The 21,497-nt window shown below is 42.2% G+C and overlaps 1 protein-coding gene and 2 pseudogenes across 1 annotated transcript; 2 read left to right on the top strand and 1 right to left on the bottom strand.

Annotated features, from left to right (window-relative positions):
* Positions 1 to 3,917: 3,917 nt before the first annotated feature.
* LOC125121686 (uncharacterized) lies at positions 3,918 to 4,018 on the bottom strand (annotated as a pseudogene).
* Positions 4,019 to 11,570: 7,552 nt separating this feature from the next.
* On the top strand, positions 11,571 to 12,530 carry LOC125121301 (olfactory receptor 13C7). Its single transcript, XM_047769557.1, has one exon. It carries the CDS (start codon positions 11,571 to 11,573, stop codon positions 12,528 to 12,530), a length of 960 nt encoding a protein of 319 aa, XP_047625513.1.
* Positions 12,531 to 18,745: 6,215 nt separating this feature from the next.
* On the top strand, positions 18,746 to 18,967 carry LOC125121300 (TP53-regulated inhibitor of apoptosis 1-like; annotated as a pseudogene).
* The last annotated feature ends 2,530 nt before the right edge of the window (positions 18,968 to 21,497 follow it).

Raw genomic sequence — 21,497 nt, 5'->3', positions numbered from 1 at the left:
CCTTTGACAAAATCCAACACCCACTTCTGATAAAAACCCTTCAGAAAGTGGGCATAGAGGGAACATACCTCAACATTATAAAGGCCATATATGACAAATCCACAGCTAACATCATTCTCAAAGGTGAAAAGCTGAAAGAATTCCCACTGAGACCAGGGACAAGACAAAGATTTCCATTCTCGCCACTACTCTTCAACATAGTTCTGGAAGTCCTAGCCATGGCAATCAGAGAAGTAAAAGAAATAAAGGAATCCAAATTGGAAAGGAAGAAGTAAAACTATCACTATTTGCAAATGACATGATATTATACCTAGAGAATCCTAAAGACTCTACAAGAAAATTTTTAGAGCTCATCCATGAATTTGGCAAAGTTGCAGGATACAAAATTAATACGCAGAAAACGACTGCATTTCTATATACTAATAACGAAAGATCAGAAAGAGAAATTAGGGAAGCAATCCCATTTAAATCACATTGAAAAGAATAAAATATTTAGGAATAAACCTACCTAAAGAGATAAAAGACCTGTACTCTGAAAGTATAAGATGGTGATGAAAGAAGTCAAAGGTGACACAAACAGATGGAAAGACATACCATGATCTTGGATTGGAAGAGTCAATGTTATCAAAATGACTATACTACCCAAGGCAATCTACAGATTCAATGCAATCCCTATCAAATTACCAAGGACATTTTTCACAGAACTAGAACAAAATATTTTAAAGTTTGTTTGGAAGCACAAAAGACCCAGAATAGCCAAAGACATCCTGAAAAAGCAAAATGGAGCTGGAGGAATCAGGCTCCCTGACTTAAGACTATACTACAAAGCTACGGTCATCAAAACCAAATGATACTGGCACAAAGACAGAAATATAGATCAGTGGAACATGATAGAAAGCCCAGAATTAAACCCGTGCACCTACAGTTAACTAATCTATAACAAAGGAGGTAAGACTATACAATGGAGAAAAGACAGCCTGTTCAATAAGTGGTGCTGGGAAAACTGGACAGCCATATGGAAAAGAATGAAATTAGAACACTCCCTAACACCATACACAAAAATAAACTCAAAATGGATTAAAGACCTAGATATAAGACCAGACACTATCAAACTCTTAGAGGAAAACATAGGCCAAACACTCTCCGACATAAACCACAGCAACATCTTCTCAGGTCCACCTCTTAGAGTAATGACAGTAAAAACAACAATAAACAAATGGGACTTAATTAAACTTAAAACTTTCTGCACAGCAAAGGAAACTCTAAACAAAACAAAAAGACAACCCACAGAATGGGAGAAAATCTTTGCAAATAAAGTAACTGACAAGGGATTAATCTCCAAAATTTATAAACACCTCCTACTGCTCAATACCAAAAAAACAAACAAGCCCACCAAAAAATGGGCAGAAGATCTAAACAGACAATTCTCCAAAGAAGACATACAGATGGCCAAAAAAACACATGAAAAAATGTTCAACATCACTCATTATTAGAGAAATGCAAATCAAAACCACTATCAGGTACCACCTTACACCAGCCAGAATGGCCATCATCAAAATGTCTACAAACAATAAGTGCTGGAGAGGGTGTGGAGAAAAAGGAACCCTAGTACACTGTTGATGGGATTTTAAATTGGTACATCCATTGTGCAAAACAGTATGGAGATTCCTCAGAAAACTGAAAAATAGAATTACCATTTGATCCAGCAGTCCCACTCCTGGGCATCTATCCAGAGAAAACCATGACTCAAAAAGACAGGTGTACTCCAATGTTCATTGCAGCACTATTTGCAATAGCCAAAACAAGGAAACAACCTAAATGTCCACTGACAGAGGAGTGGACAAAGAAGACATGGTACATATACGGAATGGAATATTACTCAACCATTAAAAGGAAAGAAATAATGGCATTTGCAGCAACATGGATGGACCTAGAAATGATCGTGCTAAGTGAAGTCAGTCAGACAATGAGACACCAACATCAAATGCTATCACTTACATGTGGAATGTGAAAAAAAGGACACAATGTACTTTACAGAACAGACACTGACTCACAGACTGAAAAACTTATGGTTTCCAAATGAGACAGGTTGGGGGGTGGGGGGATGAACTGAGGGTTTGGGATGGAAATGCTATATCATTTGGTTGTGCTGATTTTTGTACAACTATAAATGTATTTTAAAATTCATTGAGTAATTTAAAAATTAAAAATAAATAAGTAAATAAAATTCTCAGAAGTGGAGTTTCTGTCATGGCTCAGTGGAAGTGAATCTGACAAGGATCCATGAAGACACAGGTTTGATCCCTGGCCTCACTCAGTGGGTTAAGGATCCAGCATTGCCATGAGCTGTAGTGAAGGTCACTGGCACAGCTTGGATCTGGCATTGCTGTGGCTGTGGTTTAGGCCAGTGGCTACAGCTCAGATTCGACCCCTAGCCTGGGAACCTCAGTATGCCTCTGTGTGACCCTTAAAAAAAAAGAGAGAGAGAGAGAGAGAGAGAATAAATAAATAAATAAATAAATAAATAAATAAATAAATAAATAAAATTCACAGAAGCAGCTTATGACAGTTCCAGTTTCTCCACATCTTCACCAACACTTACAGTTATTAGTCCCTTCTGCAATAGTATGTCATTCTAGTTTAATTTGGATTTCCCTAATGGCCACTGGTATTGAACATCTTTTCATGGGCTTTTTGGCTATTGACATACCTTTTGGTGAAGATATTTTAATTGGGTTGTTTGTCTTTTTATTATGGAGTCACATGTAAGAGTTCTGTACGTAGCCTGGATACAAGACCTTTATCATATATATAATTTGTAGGTACTTTCAGTCCTTTATATTTGTCTTTTCATTTTTTATGGTGTCATCCCCTTGAAAAAAGTTTTAAATTTTGTAGTACAATTTATCATATTTAAAAATTTGGTGGGGAGTTCCCGTCGTGGCGCAGTGGTTAACGAATCCGACTAGGAACCATGAGGTTGTGGGTTCGGTCCCTGCCCTTGCTCAGTGGGTTAACGATCCCGCGTTGCTGTGAGCTGTGGTGTAGGTTGCAGATGTGGCTCGGATCCTGCGTTGCTGTGGCTCTGGTGTAGGCTGGTGGCTACAGCTCTGATTCAACCCCTATCCTGGGAACATCCATATGCCGCGGGAGCGGCCCAAGAAATAGCTAAAAAGACAAAAAAAAATTGGTGGCTTTTTGGCCTTGCCCAAGGCATGTAGAAGTTTCAGGGCCAGGGACTGAGCCCACACCACAGCAGCGACACAAGCCACAGCAGTGGCAATGCTGGATCCTTAACCCCCTGAGCTACCAGGGAAGTCCCCCAAATTGGTGCCTTATTTAAGGAATCCTTACTTAACCCAAGGTCCCAAAGATCTTCTCCTATGTTTTCTTCTAGAAGTTGTATGATTTTATATTTTTAATTTAGGTCTGTGACCAATTTTGAGTTAATTTTTTGTATGCTGTGAGGCAAGGAGCTCATTCATTTTTTCCATATGAATATCCAACTGTTTTAGCACCATTTTCTTAAAAGACTATCTTTTTGGAGTTCCCGTCATGGCTCAGTGCTTAATGAATCTGACTAGGAACCATGAGGTTGTGGGTTTGATCCCTGGCCTCACTCAGTGGGTTAAGGATCTGGCATTGCCGTGAGCCGTGTGTAGGTTGCAGACGCATCTGGGATCCCGTGTTGCTGTGGCTCTGGTGTAGGCTGGCAGCTACAGCTCCAGTTAGACCCACAGCCTGGGAACCTCCATATGCCGTGGGAGCGGCTCTAGAAAAGGCAAAAAGACAAAAAAATAAAATAAAAATAAAAGACTATCTTTTCCCCCACTGAACTGTATTGGTGCCATTGTTGACAGCCAAATGGCCATAAATGTAAGGTCAAAATTCTAGGCTTTTTTTTTTTTCCCCATCTTAAAACTATGGAATGCTTCAGGAATTTGTACATCAGACAGGGGCCATGCTAATCTTCTCAGCATAGTTCCAATTTCTGTATATGTGCTGCCAAAGAGAGTACTGGACTTTCTATTCTGTTATATCTATTGAACTATGGCTATCCCCCAGTCATATTGGACTTCTCATGCCAAGAGACCAGCACGCAAGGAAAGGAGGCACTATCCTAGTGGCATATAACTGACCCTGCTCATGAGGAGGCAATAGGGCTGCTTTTACATAATGAAGGCTGCTATGGACTGAATTTTTGTGTCCCACCAAAATTCACATGCTGAATCCCTTGGAGTCTATTACCTAGGAAACCTAGACAATGATCACTCTATTTCTAACAATAGGACCATATCACATTCCTTCAGAAGCAGGTTGTCTGGGTTTCAAGAGAGCCACCATTTCAGTCCAAAAGTTATTCCATTTCAAGAATAACACAACTGTGGAGGTAGAAAGAAGACATCATTTCACACACACACACACACACACACACAAAGAATGTGTCATTGCATGAAACAAAGGCATTGTGCATTTTCTATTTTGTGGGGGCTAGGTGTGAGTATCAGCTTTCAGGATAATTCAGGAAGCTAAGCATCTGTTTTAACTTAGTGTACGACAAAAGGCAATCATAAGGTTGTAGACAGTCTAGGAATAATGCTCATAACTGAGGAGCAAACAAAACTACCCAATGTGACCCACAAAGAGCATGGTGTGGTAAAACCCAAGAAGTGATGGACATTGCCAAATAGGGGTTCTGATGTGTCTAACATCTGTTCTGTATTATTCCAGAATATCCATTAATTATTGAAGGTAGTACTTGCCAAACTTTAATATGCATATAATTCACCAGGGGATTTTGTCAAAATGCACATTATGGCTCAGTAAATCTGGAGTGGGCCTGGAAACTCTGCAGTTCTAACACAATCTCATGTGATGTTGCTGGTGTGAGACCACACTTTTGAGTAGCAAGTACCTAGAATATCCTGGTAGAAGTAGTCTGGCACTCAGGTTGATTCATTTATTTGTTTGCCTAGTTGATTTCTGTATCCTTGTTTGAGTAAGAATTTTGAAACAGCTAAAAGTTTCAGATGTATACAGTATCTCTAGAGCAACCACTGGAAAAATAAAGCAAAGAAATATAGCTAAAAAGCCAATAGATACATTAAAATAAGGTTAGTTCTAAGAACAATTCAATTAACCCATGACACTGAAGGAAAAGAGGAACAGATGAAAACAAATAGATGCAATAAACAGAAAACAACAACAACAAAATAGAAAACCTAAACCTACTACTTCATAATTACATTAAGTAGAAGTGGATTAAACTTACAAATTAAAATACAGAGACCATGAGACTGGGTAAAAAGGTAAGACAACTGTATCCTGTCTAAAAGAAGCATTTAAAAAATAAAGCATGTGCTTTATTTTTAGACAGGATACAGTTGTATGTATCAGGCAAATAGGTGAAGAGTTATATTGGTATCAAACAAAGTATATTTGAAGACAAAGAGTATTACCAGGATAAAGAGGGACATTTCATAATGATAAGTTATCAAATAATCAGGAAGACATAAAATCCTGAATGTGGGATTCACAAATTCCTGTTGTGGTGCCGCAGAAATGAATCAGACTTTTAATCATGAGGCGCAGGTTTGATCCCTGGCCTCGCTCAGTGGGTTAAGGAACTGGCATTGCTGTGGGTTGTGGTGCAGGTTGCAGACGAAGCTTGGATCCTGTGTTGCTATGGCTGTGGAATAGGCTAGCAGCTGTAGCTCCGATTCAACCCCTAGCCTGGCAACCTCCACATATACAGCCTTTAAAAGCAAAAAAAAAAAAAAAAAAAAAAAATCCTGAATGTGTATTCACCTCGTAACTAAGCCTCAAAATAATATGAATAAGAAATGGACATATTTAAAGGGAGAGAGAGAACCACAGTAAGAATTAGAGATTTTCATATCCTTTTCTCAGTAACTGGTATAACTAGATCCCCCCCAAAAAATTAATTCACTATGAACCATAGACATAAACATAAAAGTCGAAACTATAAGTTTTTATAATAAAAATATAGAAAAAACATCTTTGTGACTAGCAGCATGCAAAATTTTCTTAGGATATGGAACGCAATAACCAAAAAAGAAAAAGAGTGACAGATTTCATCAAAATTTAAAACATCTGCTCAGCAGAATACATTATTAAGAAAATATGCAAATCACAGGCTGGTAGAATATTCACAGTACACATATCTAACAAAGGATTTGTTTCTAAAATATATAAAGACTTCCTACAACTCAGTTTTTTTGTTTGTTTGTTTTTTGTCTTTTTGTCTTTAAAGGGCCGCATTCGTGGCATATGGAGGTTCCCAGCCTAGGGGTCTAATCGGAGCTGTTGCTGCTGGCCCACGCCACAGCCACAGCAATGCCAGATCTGAGCCGTGTCTGCAACCTACACCACAGCTTAACGGCAACGCTGGATCCTTAACCCACTGAGCGAGGCCAGGTATAGAACCCGCGACTTCATGGTTCCTAGTCGGATTCGTTTCTGCCGTGCCAGGATGGGAACTCCCAACTCAGTATTTTTTAAAAAACAACAGAAAAGTATAACAACGGACAAAATGTTTGAACAGATAATTGACAAAAAAGATAGAGGAATGACCAATGATCACATGAAAAAGTGCTCAATATCATTAGCTATCAGGAAAATACAGATGAAAACCACAATGAGATGCTACTACATATCAACCAGTGTTGTTAAAATTTCAGACTGACAACACCAAATGTTGGCAAGAATGTGACACAAGAACTCTTGTGCTTTTCTGATAAAAGTGTAAAGAGGTACACAAAAGATATATCCATTTCTTAGACAGCTAAGTCTATAACTATGCTATGACACAGAAATTCCATTCTCAAGTATTAAGCCAAAGAAGTTGAAATACGTGTCTACAAAAAGACTTATATGGGAAGGTTAATGATGGCCTTCCCCATAACAGCCGAAACAAGAAAACAGTTCAGATGTCCATCAACAAGGAGAATGGATAAACCAACTAGGATGTGCATAAAATGGAATACTACTCAGTAATAAAAAGGAATAAATTATAAAACCATGTAACAACACAACAGATCTCAAAAACATTATTCTGAATAAAGACTTGCACGAGATTCTATTTATGTGATGTTTCTGAAAAGGTAAAATACTTAAGCAATGATGAAAAATCATTAGAACAATGGGAATTGCTCCAACAGGGTGGTTTTGGGGATTGACTGGTAAGGGACATGGGAAAACTGTCTTACGTTAACTATCAAAATTACTGTCTGTTATTTTAGAAATATTCCATAACTTGATAGGATTTTGGTTACATGGATGGGTACATCTGTCAAAACTCACTGGACGATACACTTAAGATTTATACATTTCATTGAGTAAATTTCACCCAAAAAATGGATTACCGTCTAAATGTATGGATTCTTAATAGTGACTGCTATTGGGAAGCCATAAATTTGTCTAGCGAACTTTCTAGCAGCCTCATTTCAGAAGGGAGGTGTATTCTACTGGGGGCTTCTTCTTGCATTTGTTACTATTTCTTTGTTATAAATAATACCGAAAAGCTCCTCTTATACGCAGATCATCTGAGGGCTTGAGATTCCTTTGCCATCACTGTGGACTGATTCGCCAGGATAGCTTTTGGTCAGGACTTTATTACATATTCATGAAATTACTGTTTAATTACTGCTAGTTATTTGTTGAGTTACTGCAGATGGTTGTGCTTTATTTAGGCTCACATCTTCAGTGTAACTGGGCATATCTGTAATGACTTTCTGTGTTCCTATCTTTGAAGGGTTGATATGCAAAAGAGGAAATAACCATGCCCTGTGTGGCCCCCAAGAGCCAAATAAAGACCCAGGGTTGAGCTGCAGGGAGACAGGCAGGCTTTGGCCCAGAATGAGGAAAAACTTTCCAGTCACTAATGTCCCCTGGCAGTAGGTCCTTTACTGGACCACTTTTTTCTCGATGTGTCATCTCTTCCCTTACGAAGGTTCTTCCGCACAGCTTACATCCATACTCCATGTATCTGTTACCTATTGTTCCACAATGAATCACTCCAAAACTTCATAGCTCAGAAGAACATGCATGTATTGTTTCACAGTTCCTGTGGGCCACGAATCTGAGCACAGATTAGCTGGGTCCTCTGCTTCAGGGTCTTTCAGAGGACTGCAATCAAGATGTTGGCTAGGGCTGGGATCTCATCTGATGGTTTGACTGGAGAAGGGTTAAATTCCAAGCTCACTTACACTGTTGTGGGCAGGGTTCAATGCCTTGAGGGTAATTGATCTGAGGACCTCACTTCTTCACCGTCTGTTGGCCAGAAACCTCTTTCAGTTCCTTGCCAAATGGGTCTCTCCAATCTGTCAATTTTATTCATCAAAACTAGCAAAAGAGTATATTCTTTTGCTTAGAAGAAGTTACTAAAGAAGAGGAGGTTATACAAGGCTGTGAAACCCAGTAAGAAAGAATCACCTTTGCGGGGGGGGGGGGGGGGGTCATTTTAAATGTTCATACCACATTCCAGATTCCACTAACTTAGAATGTCTTCCTTTGACTTCTTTCCATACCTCCTATTCCATGATTCTTTTCAAACAAATGGCTTGTTGAGGCTGTGGAATAAATACTCAAGCCCAAGACCTGTGCCAAGCCCTGGCCTCAGGATCGTAGTCCCCTTATCCCCATCCCTTTCCCATCTCTTCATGTGTAAATTCTTCCTCACAGTCCTTGGCCATAAACTGCCTCCTCCTTGAAGTCTCCCCATGGCTCATGGAAGTTCTCTCAAGTGTCCACAGCCATGACCTTGAGCAGTTAGTTTAGAAGCACTGTGTCCACAGCTGCTTGTTCCAAAATGCCATGAATACAAAGAGTTCCTAAATAAGTCTTATCTCTCCAGCTGCTTTTTTCAAGAAGTTTGAGGTTTGCAGAAATTCAGGCAGCACATGGAAATGCTTTCTCCGATGTCCTTCAGTGGCCTAAGAGTGGAAAGTTCTAGCAGGAATGAAAGCAGGAGGATAAGTTTTCCTGAAGTACTTTCAGCATAATTGGATCTTGGGGACATTGTCCCAGAAGTATAAAGTTTCCTGACTTTGTATGATTTCATTTCCAAACTTTTAATCACTTCAGGGAACACAAGAGTCTCAAGTGCAGTGCTGATTTCAAAATGCCTTCTGCATGTACTGGTTGATCCTTTAGAGATTTGGCCTAAAACACAGAACTAAGATAGAATGGGAGGAACCGGCTTTTGCTCCTTCTTCAAATCAGAGGTGGACATTCCCGCCTGGGCCTTTTGAACTAGTGTTGATATTTCTGGCCCAGGTTCCCAAGCCATCTGGACCCTTTCTCAGTAGGTTCCTGAAAAAGGTAAGTGAGAGTCCTTGCAGGAGTAATCCTCAAACTTTTATTAGAACAGTGACATTTCCAGCTTCTGATTTGATTTTTCAAAGGGGCTGGGACTTGAGAGGGGAAGAAATGAGACAATTTCAGTGGTATCATAAAGACTGAGGGGCAGGCAAAACTCTTTCATCCTTGGTCAGAAAAACCTAGATGACAAATGCCTATGAAATTTTGTCTAATTTCATGGATTCCCCTCACTGCAGAGAAACCCCTGGATGAGATGATCGCACAGTTCCAGAGCCTTTTCTTGTATAAATCCAGGGAGCACCGTCCAACTTGTGGCCATGGAAATGTCTGGAGTTGTCCTGTTATACTCCAAAGGGTGCCATTTATATCACCCACAATGAAAATGGAGCTTGTGCATCCCTGTGATTTGGCCTCTGAGGGGCCTCATGGCCTGAGCAGCCCAGACTTTCTGAGCCCCTCTTGCCCACTTCAACAAGAGCAGTTCTGCTTTATACTTGGGGGGGTCCAAATTTAAGACAACAAAAATTCTCTTTCTTAAAGAGTTTGAACATCACTGATCTCTTTCAATCACAACACAGAAGAGGGTAACATGAGGTTCTAAGAAAGGAGAAAGGTACAGAACCTACCCAGCCTAAATTAGAATACAGCCTCTGCACTCACAGACAAATTGCACAAAATGAATGCAATTCTCGAAGGAAGCTGACCACCATCATATGAATAAGAAAAACTTAGAAAACTGCCAGCATGACTCAATACAAACAAGAATTTTCTAATATGCTAGAGCTGTATAAATATGGAATAGGCTGTTTGGGAACACAGTAGGCTCTTCATCATAGAGGAAATCAAGCTGAAACGGAAAAGCCTATGCATCAGTGTGGTGCAGAAAAAGATCTACAATGGGAGACAGGGTTGGAATAGATTACTTGTGAGCATAATCTGTGACAGGGTATTAGTCTGGGAGATATATCCAGCATCTTAGCCAAAAAGTTCAAGAACCAATATCCACTGATTCCTATGTAGTCATTCACAAGAGGGAATGATAACAAAAAATAATAAAACAAAGTAGATGTTGTTTAAAGGCACAAACTTGCAATGAGTAATAAATAACCCCATGACTTGATGCACCGTATAGTGAAAAGAAACAAAAATATTTCACTATAATTACATAATGTGACAAATATCACAATAGCAGTCATATTACAATATATAAATATATCAAGAAATACACTGTACACCTTAAACTTACATGTTATATCTCAAATATTCAAGACAGAAAAAAGAGAAAAAGCACTGCATAGTTATCTAAGACAACTGGATTTCCAAAGGTTGTGAGCCACTGTAGGTTTTTGGAGACAGTCCTCTGTGGAACATTATAGAACATCAGATTCAAACTATTAGGAACATCTCAGCATTTACAGATCAAAAAGTTACCTTGGAAACTTCCCCCAAGATATCTCTCTTTGTCCAATATCCTTCTGCCCTTAGAAGCCCAGCTGGATTCTATATCACCTAAGGTGCCTTTCCTGACCCTTGTTCTACCAACACCATGCATGTCCTTTTGGATGTTCTGGCCCCTCCTGAATCCTTCTGCTTCCTCTCGCTTGCAGGTTGAGAGCCCATTTAAGCCTGGGCCATGGGTCACCCCTGTGCCTCATAGGAATTCTCATGGGTGATCAGTGGGTGATCAACAAGTGTTTTGATGGATAGATGCATGTTCAGACACAAACAGATGGGTGGATGGATGGACAGATGGACGGAGTGGTACTCATGAGAAAAGAGATCTTAGCAACAACAGAAGTGTATTTTCTGGAGAAATAGAGTGAGTATTCACAACAAATGATTTACCTAATACTAAGCACAAAGTGGGAGAACATGGAGCAAACCTGAAGGCCATTTTTTTGGATCAATATCTAATGAGATGAACTGCCACAGAGGACATAGAACCACTAAAATGAATGTGTTGTGTGTCTTGTCTCTAATCAAATGAATTAAATTAGCAGAATCATTATTTTAAACATTGTAAATTTGATATTCTATGACCCCAAAGTAAATTCTGATCTTATTGCTCCTTTTTTCTAGGAAAGAAAGAGACTCTGGGCTTTCAGAACTGTTTTCTAATCACTCAGCCTGACTGGACCTTCAGACCAGATGCCCTGGACCTACAGGAGACAAAGGATATTGGGTTTGGATAAGTGAGTTTTTTATTCAGTTGAAAGAGGGGATATACCATGGCAAGTGCCAACCAGACAGCCTCTGTGACAGAGTTCATCCTCCTGGGCCTCTCAGCCCACCCAAAGCTGGAGAAGACGTTCTTCGTGCTCATCCTGCTCACGTACCTGGCGATCCTGCTGGGCAACGGGCTCCTCATCCTGGTGACCATCCTGGACTCCCGCCTCCACACGCCCATGTACTTCTTCCTGGGGAACCTCTCCTTCCTCGACATCTGCTACACCACCTCCTCAGTGCCCCTCATTCTTGACAGCTTCCTGACCCCCAGGAAAACCATCTCCTTCCCAGCCTGTGCCATGCAGATGTTTCTCTCCTTTGCCATGGGAGCCACAGAGTGTGTGCTTCTGGGCATGATGGCATTTGATCGCTACGTGGCCATCTGCAACCCCCTGAGGTACCCAGTGGTCATGAGCAAGGCCACCTATGTGCCCATGGCTGCCAGCTCCTGGGCAGCTGGAAGTGCTGCTTCCATGGTTCAAACATCCCTTGCTATGAGGCTGCCCTTCTGTGGGAACTACGTCATCAACCACTTCACCTGTGAGATCCTGGCTGTCCTGAAGCTGGCCTGTGCTGACATCTCCATCAATGTCATCAGTATGGGGGTGACAAATGTGCTCTTCCTGGGGATCCCAGTTCTGTTCATCTTTATCTCCTACATCTTCATCCTCACCACCATCCTGAGGATCCCCTCGGCTGAGGGGAGGAAAAAGGCCTTCTCCACCTGCTCTGCCCACCTCACAGTCGTGCTTGTCTTCTATGGAACCATCCTCTTCATGTATGGGAAGCCCAAATCCAAGGACCCCCTGGGGGCTGATAAACAGGACCTTGCAGACAAGCTCACCTCCCTCTTCTATGGGGTGGTGACCCCCATGCTCAACCCCATTATCTACAGCCTGAGGAACAAGGATGTAAAGGTGGCTGTGAGGAGCCTGGTGAGTCAGAAACACTTCACCCAGTGATGTTTGGAAGACAGATGTCCCTGTAGTTCTGTGCCTCTTGGCTGTTTTCACCCATGAATGTGTCTCCCAAAGAAGATATGCATAAAGAGTGATTAGCAAAAGATGGAATTACACATGTATTACATTGAATTATACAGAATTTTATCTGTTACTCGACCTAATTTTCAAAAACAATGAAACCTCTAACCTGATGGGAGTGTGACTTGAGGGGATGGAAGTAGAATACTTCTGAAATCAATTAGCGATTTTCCTGCTACTCTACTGGGCAAGTCTGAATTCACTTTGAGGGCAGGTTGCTCCTTCTGAGAAAAACAGCTTAGTACACCTATGTGTTAAATAAAGATTCAAAGTTCTACTCTTAAAAGGAGGCACTGAAGACAGTGTGGGGTGAAATTTCATGACCTAGCAGTTAAAAAAAAAAAATCTTCATTAGAGGTGAAACGGCACATCTTCAAATTTTGTTTTTCTTGGAGGCAGAGCTGAGACTGGAGATGGGAATGAAGTTGGCTTTCTTCCTTTCTTCAAGACTCAGAAGACTTGGAACCATGTAAATTCCACATAGGGCATTTGCTCTGAGGGTAAGGAAGGTGGATCCTGCAATACATGTGTGGAGGGTCTTAGCCTGGGAGCTCTCATAGCTGGTGTCTGGTTTTAAGCTTTGTTTTCCTGCCCTCAGTAAGTCTTGAGTACACAGTCTGGTCCTGTACGTAGTCTGGAGAGTTAAGGATGGATATATGGGGAGAGCAGAGCAGGGGCGCACAGCAATCTTCAGGGGGTCTGGGGTCAGGATGGCGAGACGTGACCAGGAGAAGATGGAGAAGGTGGCTGTCGGAGGACAAGTGAAATGATAAAACTGAAAGGCGGAGCCAGTTCACCGGGCACCTGACGAGAGGTCCAGAGGTAAAATGTGGGAGCATCTCAATCAGTAGTGAAACTTTTCCTGAGAATCAAAATGTTCTAATGAAAACAAATGCTCTCAGCCAGCCATGCTTGGTCATCCTGGGCTCCTCTTGCATGATACTCTCTTGGGCCACAGTGGCCTCCTGCTCATCTTGGGCAGAAATGCGGACCGTGGCTACTGCCCGTGTGGCCCCTTCAACAGTCTCTCCGGCTGTGGGGGCACAGGGGCATGTTGCTGTTTCACCCTTTCAGACTCAGTATTATCTGTCCCACCCTGTGTGCCTCTGCTTTCCCTATTGAGCAGAGATCCCACCTAAGTCCTTCCTAGCTCACTGTAGGAGGAGGATATCAACTTGGGATTAAGCCTGACCTTGATAAATCAGGAGCCAACTTTAAAATGAAACGTACTTGTAGAGCAAAATTTCCTTTCAACATACTTCATTTCACTAGTTTTGGCTTAAAGAAATGTTCCTAGTTCTGACCTCGTGCGCCCCCCCCCCCATCTTTCTATAAGACAGAAGGATGTGTTCCTCCAGTTGCTGAAAGTGCTGCTGGAAGACAGCCTTCAGCTGTCAGCTCCAGGAATTAGCTAAAGGGGGCTCTTAGCTGAAGAGAGCCGACTCACCCAAGGTCATGCTGCCTTGCCCAGGGAAGCCCATATCCAATGACTGACTGATCTAAGGATATGGAATTCCCATTGTGGTGCATCAGAAATGAATCTGAAGGGGAACCATAAGGTTGTAGGTTCAATCCCTGGCCTTGTTCAGTGGATTAAGGATATGGCATTGCCGTGAGCTATGGTGTAGGTCACAGACACGGCTTGGATCCAGCGTGGCTGTGGCTGTGGCGGGCAGCTGTAGCTCCGATTGGATCCCTAGCCTGGGAACCTCCATATGCTACAGGTGTGGCCCTAAAAAGCAAAAAAAAAAAAAAAGGATATAAATGTCTTGTTCCCACTAGGACAACTCTGAAGGACCACCCCAGTACCAGTACCAGAGTCCCCCAGGTTTGACTGAAGCCTACATCAAAGCCCAACTTCTGCCTCTGCCCAATCCTCCTTGCTTATCTTCCCTTCCACCAGTACTGATCCCCAGAGCATTAGGGAATAAGCTCCCTGCACCCCAGGCTCCATCTCAGAGTTTGCTTCCTGGCAAAACCAAATTGGAACACCATGTAAGGTCTAATGCTCAAATAACATGTGTTCTCCTTCCAGAATCTTGGACACTGGCAATGCTTAACAAATGTCATGTAGATTGGTTGGGTGAGGCAGTACAGTGTTGTGTTAACATCAGAAGCTTTGGAACCAGACCTTGGCTAGCTCCTCTCTTTATCATGGTTGTATCTTGAAGTTTATTTTATATTGTATATAACTTCTCTGAAATCTTCCAACATCCTACCCTGTCCACCTCTCTAGTTTAGTGTTCCCCAATCTTTTTCTTGCCTTGAAACACACAGAAAATAAAGGGATTTGTATGTATCCTGGGTTAAGTGGATAAATCTACTCATGGCTGAAGGCAATTCACCTGGGGACTTAGGTCACTACATGTTGAGCTTAGTGGCCCCCTGGGAACTTAGCTTGGACTATCTGGAGCCTGTGGTATGCCAGCTAGAAAGCCCTGCCAGCAGTGGGCTGTCTCCTCCTTTAGCACCTGATGAGAGGACAGTCATGGCCCTCTGGCTGCAGATGATTGGACTCTTGACCAAAACAGGGCTAATCAGAGTTTCTCTCCAAGTGATTTGGAATTTGGATATAGAGACTCTTGTTGGCATAGAGCTCTTGACCACATAAATCCAGGTCTGATGTGGCCACATGCCTGGCAAAAAGAAGTTGGTCTGCAGGGAGAGATGACAAATCGAAGGCCCCGAGAGAACCATAAAAACAGAGATAGAGGGAGTTCCCGTCATGGCTCAGTGGTTAACGAACCCAACTAGGAACCATGAGGTTGTGGGTTCGATCCCTGGCCTTGCTCAGTGGGTTAAGGATCCGGCTTTGCCGTGAGCAGTGGTGTAGGTCGCAGATGTGGCTCAGATCCCATGTTGCTGTGGCTCTGGTGTAGGCCGGTGGCTACAGCTCCGATTCGACCCCTAGCCTGGGAACCTCCATATGCTGCGGGAGCGGCCCAAGAAATGGCAAAAAGACAAAAAAAAAGAAGAAGAAGAAGAAGAAGAAGAAACAAAAACAAACAAAACAAACAAATAAACAGCAGAGATAGAGGCTGCAATACATAAGCTAAGACTTGGAAAAGTCTTTTTTTTCCTTTCATTTTGTGGGGAAAATCTAAACTTACAAAAAAATAAAGAGAATAATAAAATGACTATTCATCAACGATCTGCTCATGGTCAGTGTGGCTCATCCATACCCCCGTGAAATATTTCTCCCTCTCCTGGATTATTTTGAAACAAATGCTAGATGATCATAGCATTTCATTATTAAATAGTTCAGCATTTATCTCCAAAAATTAGTACTCTTACAAAATATAAGTAAATTACTATTGAAACTAAGCAGGACCCTGCAGGGCCTTCCCTCCTGGGTATAAAATAGCTTTACGAGATTCCCTGTTTCTCGTGTGTAAAAAAAAAAAAAAGACTTTAGTCTCCTAGAATTTCCCTGTGTTCCAAAAAGCAGATTCAGGAGTTCCCACTGTGGCTTAACAGAAACGAATCTGACTGGTGTCCATGAGGATGCAGGTTCGATCCATGGCCTTGCTCAGAGGGTCAGGGATCTGGCATTGCTGTGAGCTGTGGTGTAGATTGCAGATGTGGCTTGGATCCCACGTTGCTGTGGTTGTGATGTAGGCCAGCAGCTGTAGCTCTGGTTCAACCCCTAGCCTAGGAGCTTCCATAGGCCATGGGTGCAGCCTTAAAAAGCAAAAAAGCAAAATAATAACAATAATAACAACAATAAAATTTAGGCGTTCCCGTCGTGGCTCAGTGGTTAATGAATCCGACTAGGAACTATGAGGTTGTGGGTTCGATCCTTGGCCTTGCTCAGTGGATTAGGATCCCACATTGCTGTGGCTCTGGTGTAGGACAGCAGCTACAGCTCTGATTCGACCCCTAGCCTGGGAACCTCCATATGCCATAGGAGCGGCCCTAGAAATGGCAAAAAGACAAAAAAATAAATAAACAATAATAATAAAATTTAAAAAGAGTGGATTCAAACAGCTATGGTTTAGGAAAGCAAGCAAAGGCAGAAACAAAGGACAAGCAAGCCCAACAAAATCTTTCTCATGATTATTACCTTAAACTGATGCCTTGATTTATGACCTCAAACTATTGGGCAAGTGTCCTGTGGCTTCAACCAGCTGGCTCCAAGTGGACTTAAAACTGATGACACCAGGAGGGTTAATTCAGAACTGAAACTCCTGAACCATCATGAAGGCTCTAAGTAAATAATAAAATGCCTCAACCATGGCTTTTTCTCTCTCTTAGAAAGATGTTAACAAATCACAAGAGCATGATTTACTAGTTTGCTTTGCAGAAACACACAGATCAATCACAATCACCAGTGACACATGGAGCGACTCGAAGGTGCCAGGAAGTCTGCAAACTTACGCCCCAGCCAGCCAGCAGGATGGGTTTGAGACACATCTAGGTTTCCTGTCTTCTGGGTTGGCACCTCCTTGATTAATAAACTTTTCTCTGACATTCCGGTTTGTTTGACCTCATTGTACATCAAGCAAACAAACTTAGGTCTGACAATACTATTATTATACCTAAAACTCAAAAGTAATCCATTGCTATCATCAATTATCCAGTAGTTTTATTTCACTAAGTGTTTTATAAATGCTTTAATATCTTAGTTTATTTGAGCCAGAATCCAAATAAGATTATATATGATAATTAGCCCCTTTTACTCTATATTTCTCTCTCTTTTTTTTTTTTCTCCCTTCCCTCTCCCTCTTTTTTAACTTACAGTTTTGGGGAAGGAATAGTTTCCCAGTAGGGGAAATTGTAGTTCACCTAAGAGTTCTGGTACCAGTTTCAATGTGTGGGCATAGAGTCGGGGTTTGCTACCTCCCACCATGCCATTCTCAGACACCTGCTGAGTGTCCTACAATTTAACTCAGTTCTGACATGATCTACCAGGAGACAGAAGCAGATTCCCCAGATTAAAGGCTCAGTCCTACAAGACTGCTCTCCCCATCCCCTCCACCCTACCCCTGCCACTTTAGACATTAGCTGCAAGCCTTGGTTGCTGCCTATGTTTCTGACTGACGAGAGATATTGGAGGTTCCAACAACCCCCTACTTGGGTTTGATTAGTTTGCTAGATAGGCTCATAGAACTCAGAGAAACATTTCACTTACTAGATCACTGGCTTATTACAAGGGGATATAACTCAGGAACAGCGAGGTGGAAGGGGTGTATAGGGCAAGGTATGGGGAAAGAGTGTGGACCTTCCATGGTCTCTCCTAACACAGCACTCTTCCAAATCTCTATGTGATTTCCAGCTGGGGAGCTCTCCCGACTATGCCCCCAGGGGTTGTGTGGAGGCTGCATTTAAATAGGCAGGACTGGTTAAATCACTGTCCATTATTAGTGATTAAGTCAACCTCCAGCCCCTCCCTGGAAATCAGGGGCTCAGACTGAAAGTTCCAACCCTCTGTTCAGGACTGGTCCCCCTGGCAACCAGCTCCAAACTTAAGTGCTTTCCAAAAGTCATGTAATTGTGGTTGAAATGGACTTTTTACGGATAACAAGACACTTGCTCCACCTTTTTGATTCTAAAGTGTTTTTCAGGAACTGAGGACAAAAGACTAAATGTTATGAAGAAAGTTGTTCCCATTGCTCTTATCACTCAGGAAATTCCAAGAATTTTAAGAGCCATGAAAGGTTTTGGCAGCTGTGAGCCAGGAACTGTGGGCAAAGATGAAATATATATAAGAAATACATTTTGGTCATCTAAACAAATGGGTATCTACTTCCCATAAGTCACAACATCACATTACTATAGTCTGCATTTTGCGGTCCTTTAGTATCTATCCATGTATTCTTATAAATTGGTGGTTAGATCTAGATACTTGAGAGGTTTCCGTTTCAGTATAGTGATGAGCTCATGGCTCCTGAGATCTTTTGACAGAACCCTAGTATCTTTTTCTTTTTGCCACACCCACAGCATGTGAAAATTTCCAGGCCAGGGACAGGATATGTGCCACAGCAGCAACTCAAGCAGCTTCAGTGACAACTCCAGATGCTTAACCCGCTACACCACAAGGGAACTCCAGGACCCTAGTATCTTTGCGGCTTCCTTGTTTTCTGGTTATGTCAAGATGTTCCAGGCTCCACTGCACAGTCGCTGATGCCACGAACAGCGTAGGGGAGGCTTGCACCGACATGAAGCATGAGTAAGACTAGTGCTTCAAGAGTTGGTTTGCCAAGAAGTTCCTCAAGGGGGAGGGCTCCAGGGACCCATGCACCGACCTCTTCTAGCATTACAAGCAATGTGTTCAGAAAGCAATAAAGGAGAAGGAGATTCCCCTTGAAGGACTAGAGTTCATGGGCCATGGCAAAGAAAAGCCTAATAGCTCTTCTTGACCTTGAGAGTCACCTTGAAAATGGACTCCTCAAATCAGGAAATTGAAGACCCTAGATTGCAAGTCAATTAAAGCTGTAAAGATAGCTATCTATCTGATGAGTTTAGGAGGGAGGACTTTTCCTCCCTGCTTTCTCTCTCACTTGCAAAAGGTGATGAACTGTCACTCTCTGCTTAGAGATTTCTGGCTTTGGCATCTCCCCAGGAACTTGGTGTTCTAAATGATGGGATTATTTGGGATTATGGTTGAAATACTTGTCTGGGATCAGTTTTAAATGTATCTTGTATGTAAATATAGATAAGATTGTCCCAGGATGATCAAGGTTGCCTGACCTCTTGAGTTATGCTGCAAAGGACTTTATACTACACTGTACTGGGGTAATTGTTCGTGAAGCAATTGGTGAGGATCTCCTTTCTCTCAGGGAGCTAATGCTCTGGAAATGGTTCCAAGCAAAAGTTTCAATCAATGCTTTGCAGCTCAGTTTTATTTTGGTATAGTAATTTAACTGCTAAAATTGCTGGTAGGGAGTTCCCATTATGGCTCAGGGGAAAGGAATCTGACTAGTATCCATGAGGATGCAGGTTTGATCCGTGGCCTTGCTCAGAGGGTTAAGGATCCGGCGTTGCGGAGAGCTGTGTTGTAGGTAGCAGACTCGGCTTGGATCTCTCGTTGCTGTGGCTGTGGTTTAGGCCGGCAGCGACAACTCCAGTTCAACCCCTAGCCTGGGAACCTTCGTACGCCGCAGGTGCAGCCCTAAAAAGATTAAAAAAAAAAAAAAAAAAAAGATTGCCGATGAGCTGGGTTATCAAAGATGAAGACAGCTTTTAACAGTTCCCTGCCTTAATAAGAGGTGCCTGATCTCCTATTAAGATGTGAAAGCTTTAGGAGTTCCCGTCGTGGCTCAGTGGTTAACGAATCTGACTAGGAAACAAGGGGTTGCGGGTTTGATCCCTGGCCTTGCTCAGTGGGTTAAGGATCCGGTGTTGCCGTGAGATGTGTAGGTTGCAGACGTGGCTCGGATCCACCGTTGCTGTGGCTCTGGCGTAGGCCAGTGGCTACAGCTCCGATTTGACCCCTAGCCTGGAAACCTCCATATGCTGCAGGAGCTGCCCAAGAAATGGCAAAAAGACAAAAAAAAAAAAGATATGAAAGCTTCAAGAATGCTGAAGTGAACATCGTTTCAGAGCTCATGGTGTAGTTCAGGAATTAAGATCCTTGGAGCAGCTATGGAAGAAGATCCTAAATTGCAACGATGTGCTGTTGCCAGCTTTCGACTTAAGTCTGTGTATTAAGTCAACCTGTATATCAAAAATGCCAAAAATGCCACATCTGGTTAAATGGGGGAAGAAAAGTTTGCTTTATTTGCCTTGTTTACCCGCCCTGCCCTGTAAAGCCTATAATCATGAAGATGGAATAAATTATTAGTTTATTTTAAAAAAAGATATTCCAGGCTCAACAGGTACAGTTCCTTTCCAGAACTGGAAACCACCATTTTATCTAAGGAGCTCTTGTTTCCCTTAGTGAGGATTGGCATCTGGACACCACCATCTGGGTACTACAGGTGCTATTGAGTTTTTCATAGTTTCTGGATATTTTCAGTAGGAAGAGAATACATATGTACCATTTAAATTAAGATGTACAGAACATTTACTTAACCTCATTACTATCATACCTATATCTCCTTCTCCCAGTACTATCTCTTCATTCCAGAAAAGTACAGAAAGGGTTTAAAGGTACACGAACGTAATAAGATGTCAAGACCTAACATGTGCACAACTCCCGTAAAGAGCAGAAGTGAGTCAGGTTGTCCCTGTGATGTGTATTCTGATTCCCATGTTCCTGGCAGTATTGGGACCAATTATAACAGCTGAGGCAATGGTGTGGGATCTTCTCTTCCACTTGTCCCTGAGCTTTCCACAGGGGGACCCCAGCCCATGAGTAGGGTACTAGGGGGCAGTGGGCTGGGGAAGAGTTTGGGGAGAAGTCAGCCATACAATGAGACACCAACATCAAATGCTTTCACTGACATGTGGAATCTGAAAAAAGGACAGACTGAACTTCTTTGCAGAACAGATGCTGACTCACAGACATTGAAAAACTTATGGTCTCCGGAGGAGAAGTTTGGGGGGTGGAGGGATGTGCCTGGGCTGTGGGATGGAAATCCTGTGAAATCAGATTGTTATGATCATTATACAACTACAGATGTGATAAATTCATTTGAGTAATAAAAAAATGGAAAAAAAAAGAGTTTGGGGAGAAACCCAAAGAGGGAAGAGAGAGACACCAAAGCAGACCATCAAGGCACCTTACAGCTTAGGGGTGACTTTCTAAAATCTTGGTGAGGGCAGTCAGCAGCCCTTCTTCACCAGGGGTGGCCTCTGGCAGAAAAAAAATGTGTATGTTGCAAACAAAGGAAGCTGGCAGACCTCTGAATGGGGCCAAAAGTCCTGAATTCTGCAATGCTGCTCTACCTAAGAGAGGTTTACAGTGTTTAAGAGCCGCTTAGAAAGGACAGGTTTTGTTGAATATTT

This window comes from Phacochoerus africanus, chromosome 2, assembly GCF_016906955.1.
Source record: "Phacochoerus africanus isolate WHEZ1 chromosome 2, ROS_Pafr_v1, whole genome shotgun sequence".
NCBI classification, from domain to species: Eukaryota; Metazoa; Chordata; class Mammalia; order Artiodactyla; family Suidae; genus Phacochoerus; species Phacochoerus africanus.
This window is presented reverse-complemented; position numbering and strand designations above follow the sequence as displayed.

Excerpts from the sequence above, each read along its gene's own strand:
- LOC125121301 (XM_047769557.1), top strand. The coding sequence starts at position 11,571 with ATGGCAAGTGCCAACCAGACAGCCTCTGTGACAGAGTTCATCCTCCTG.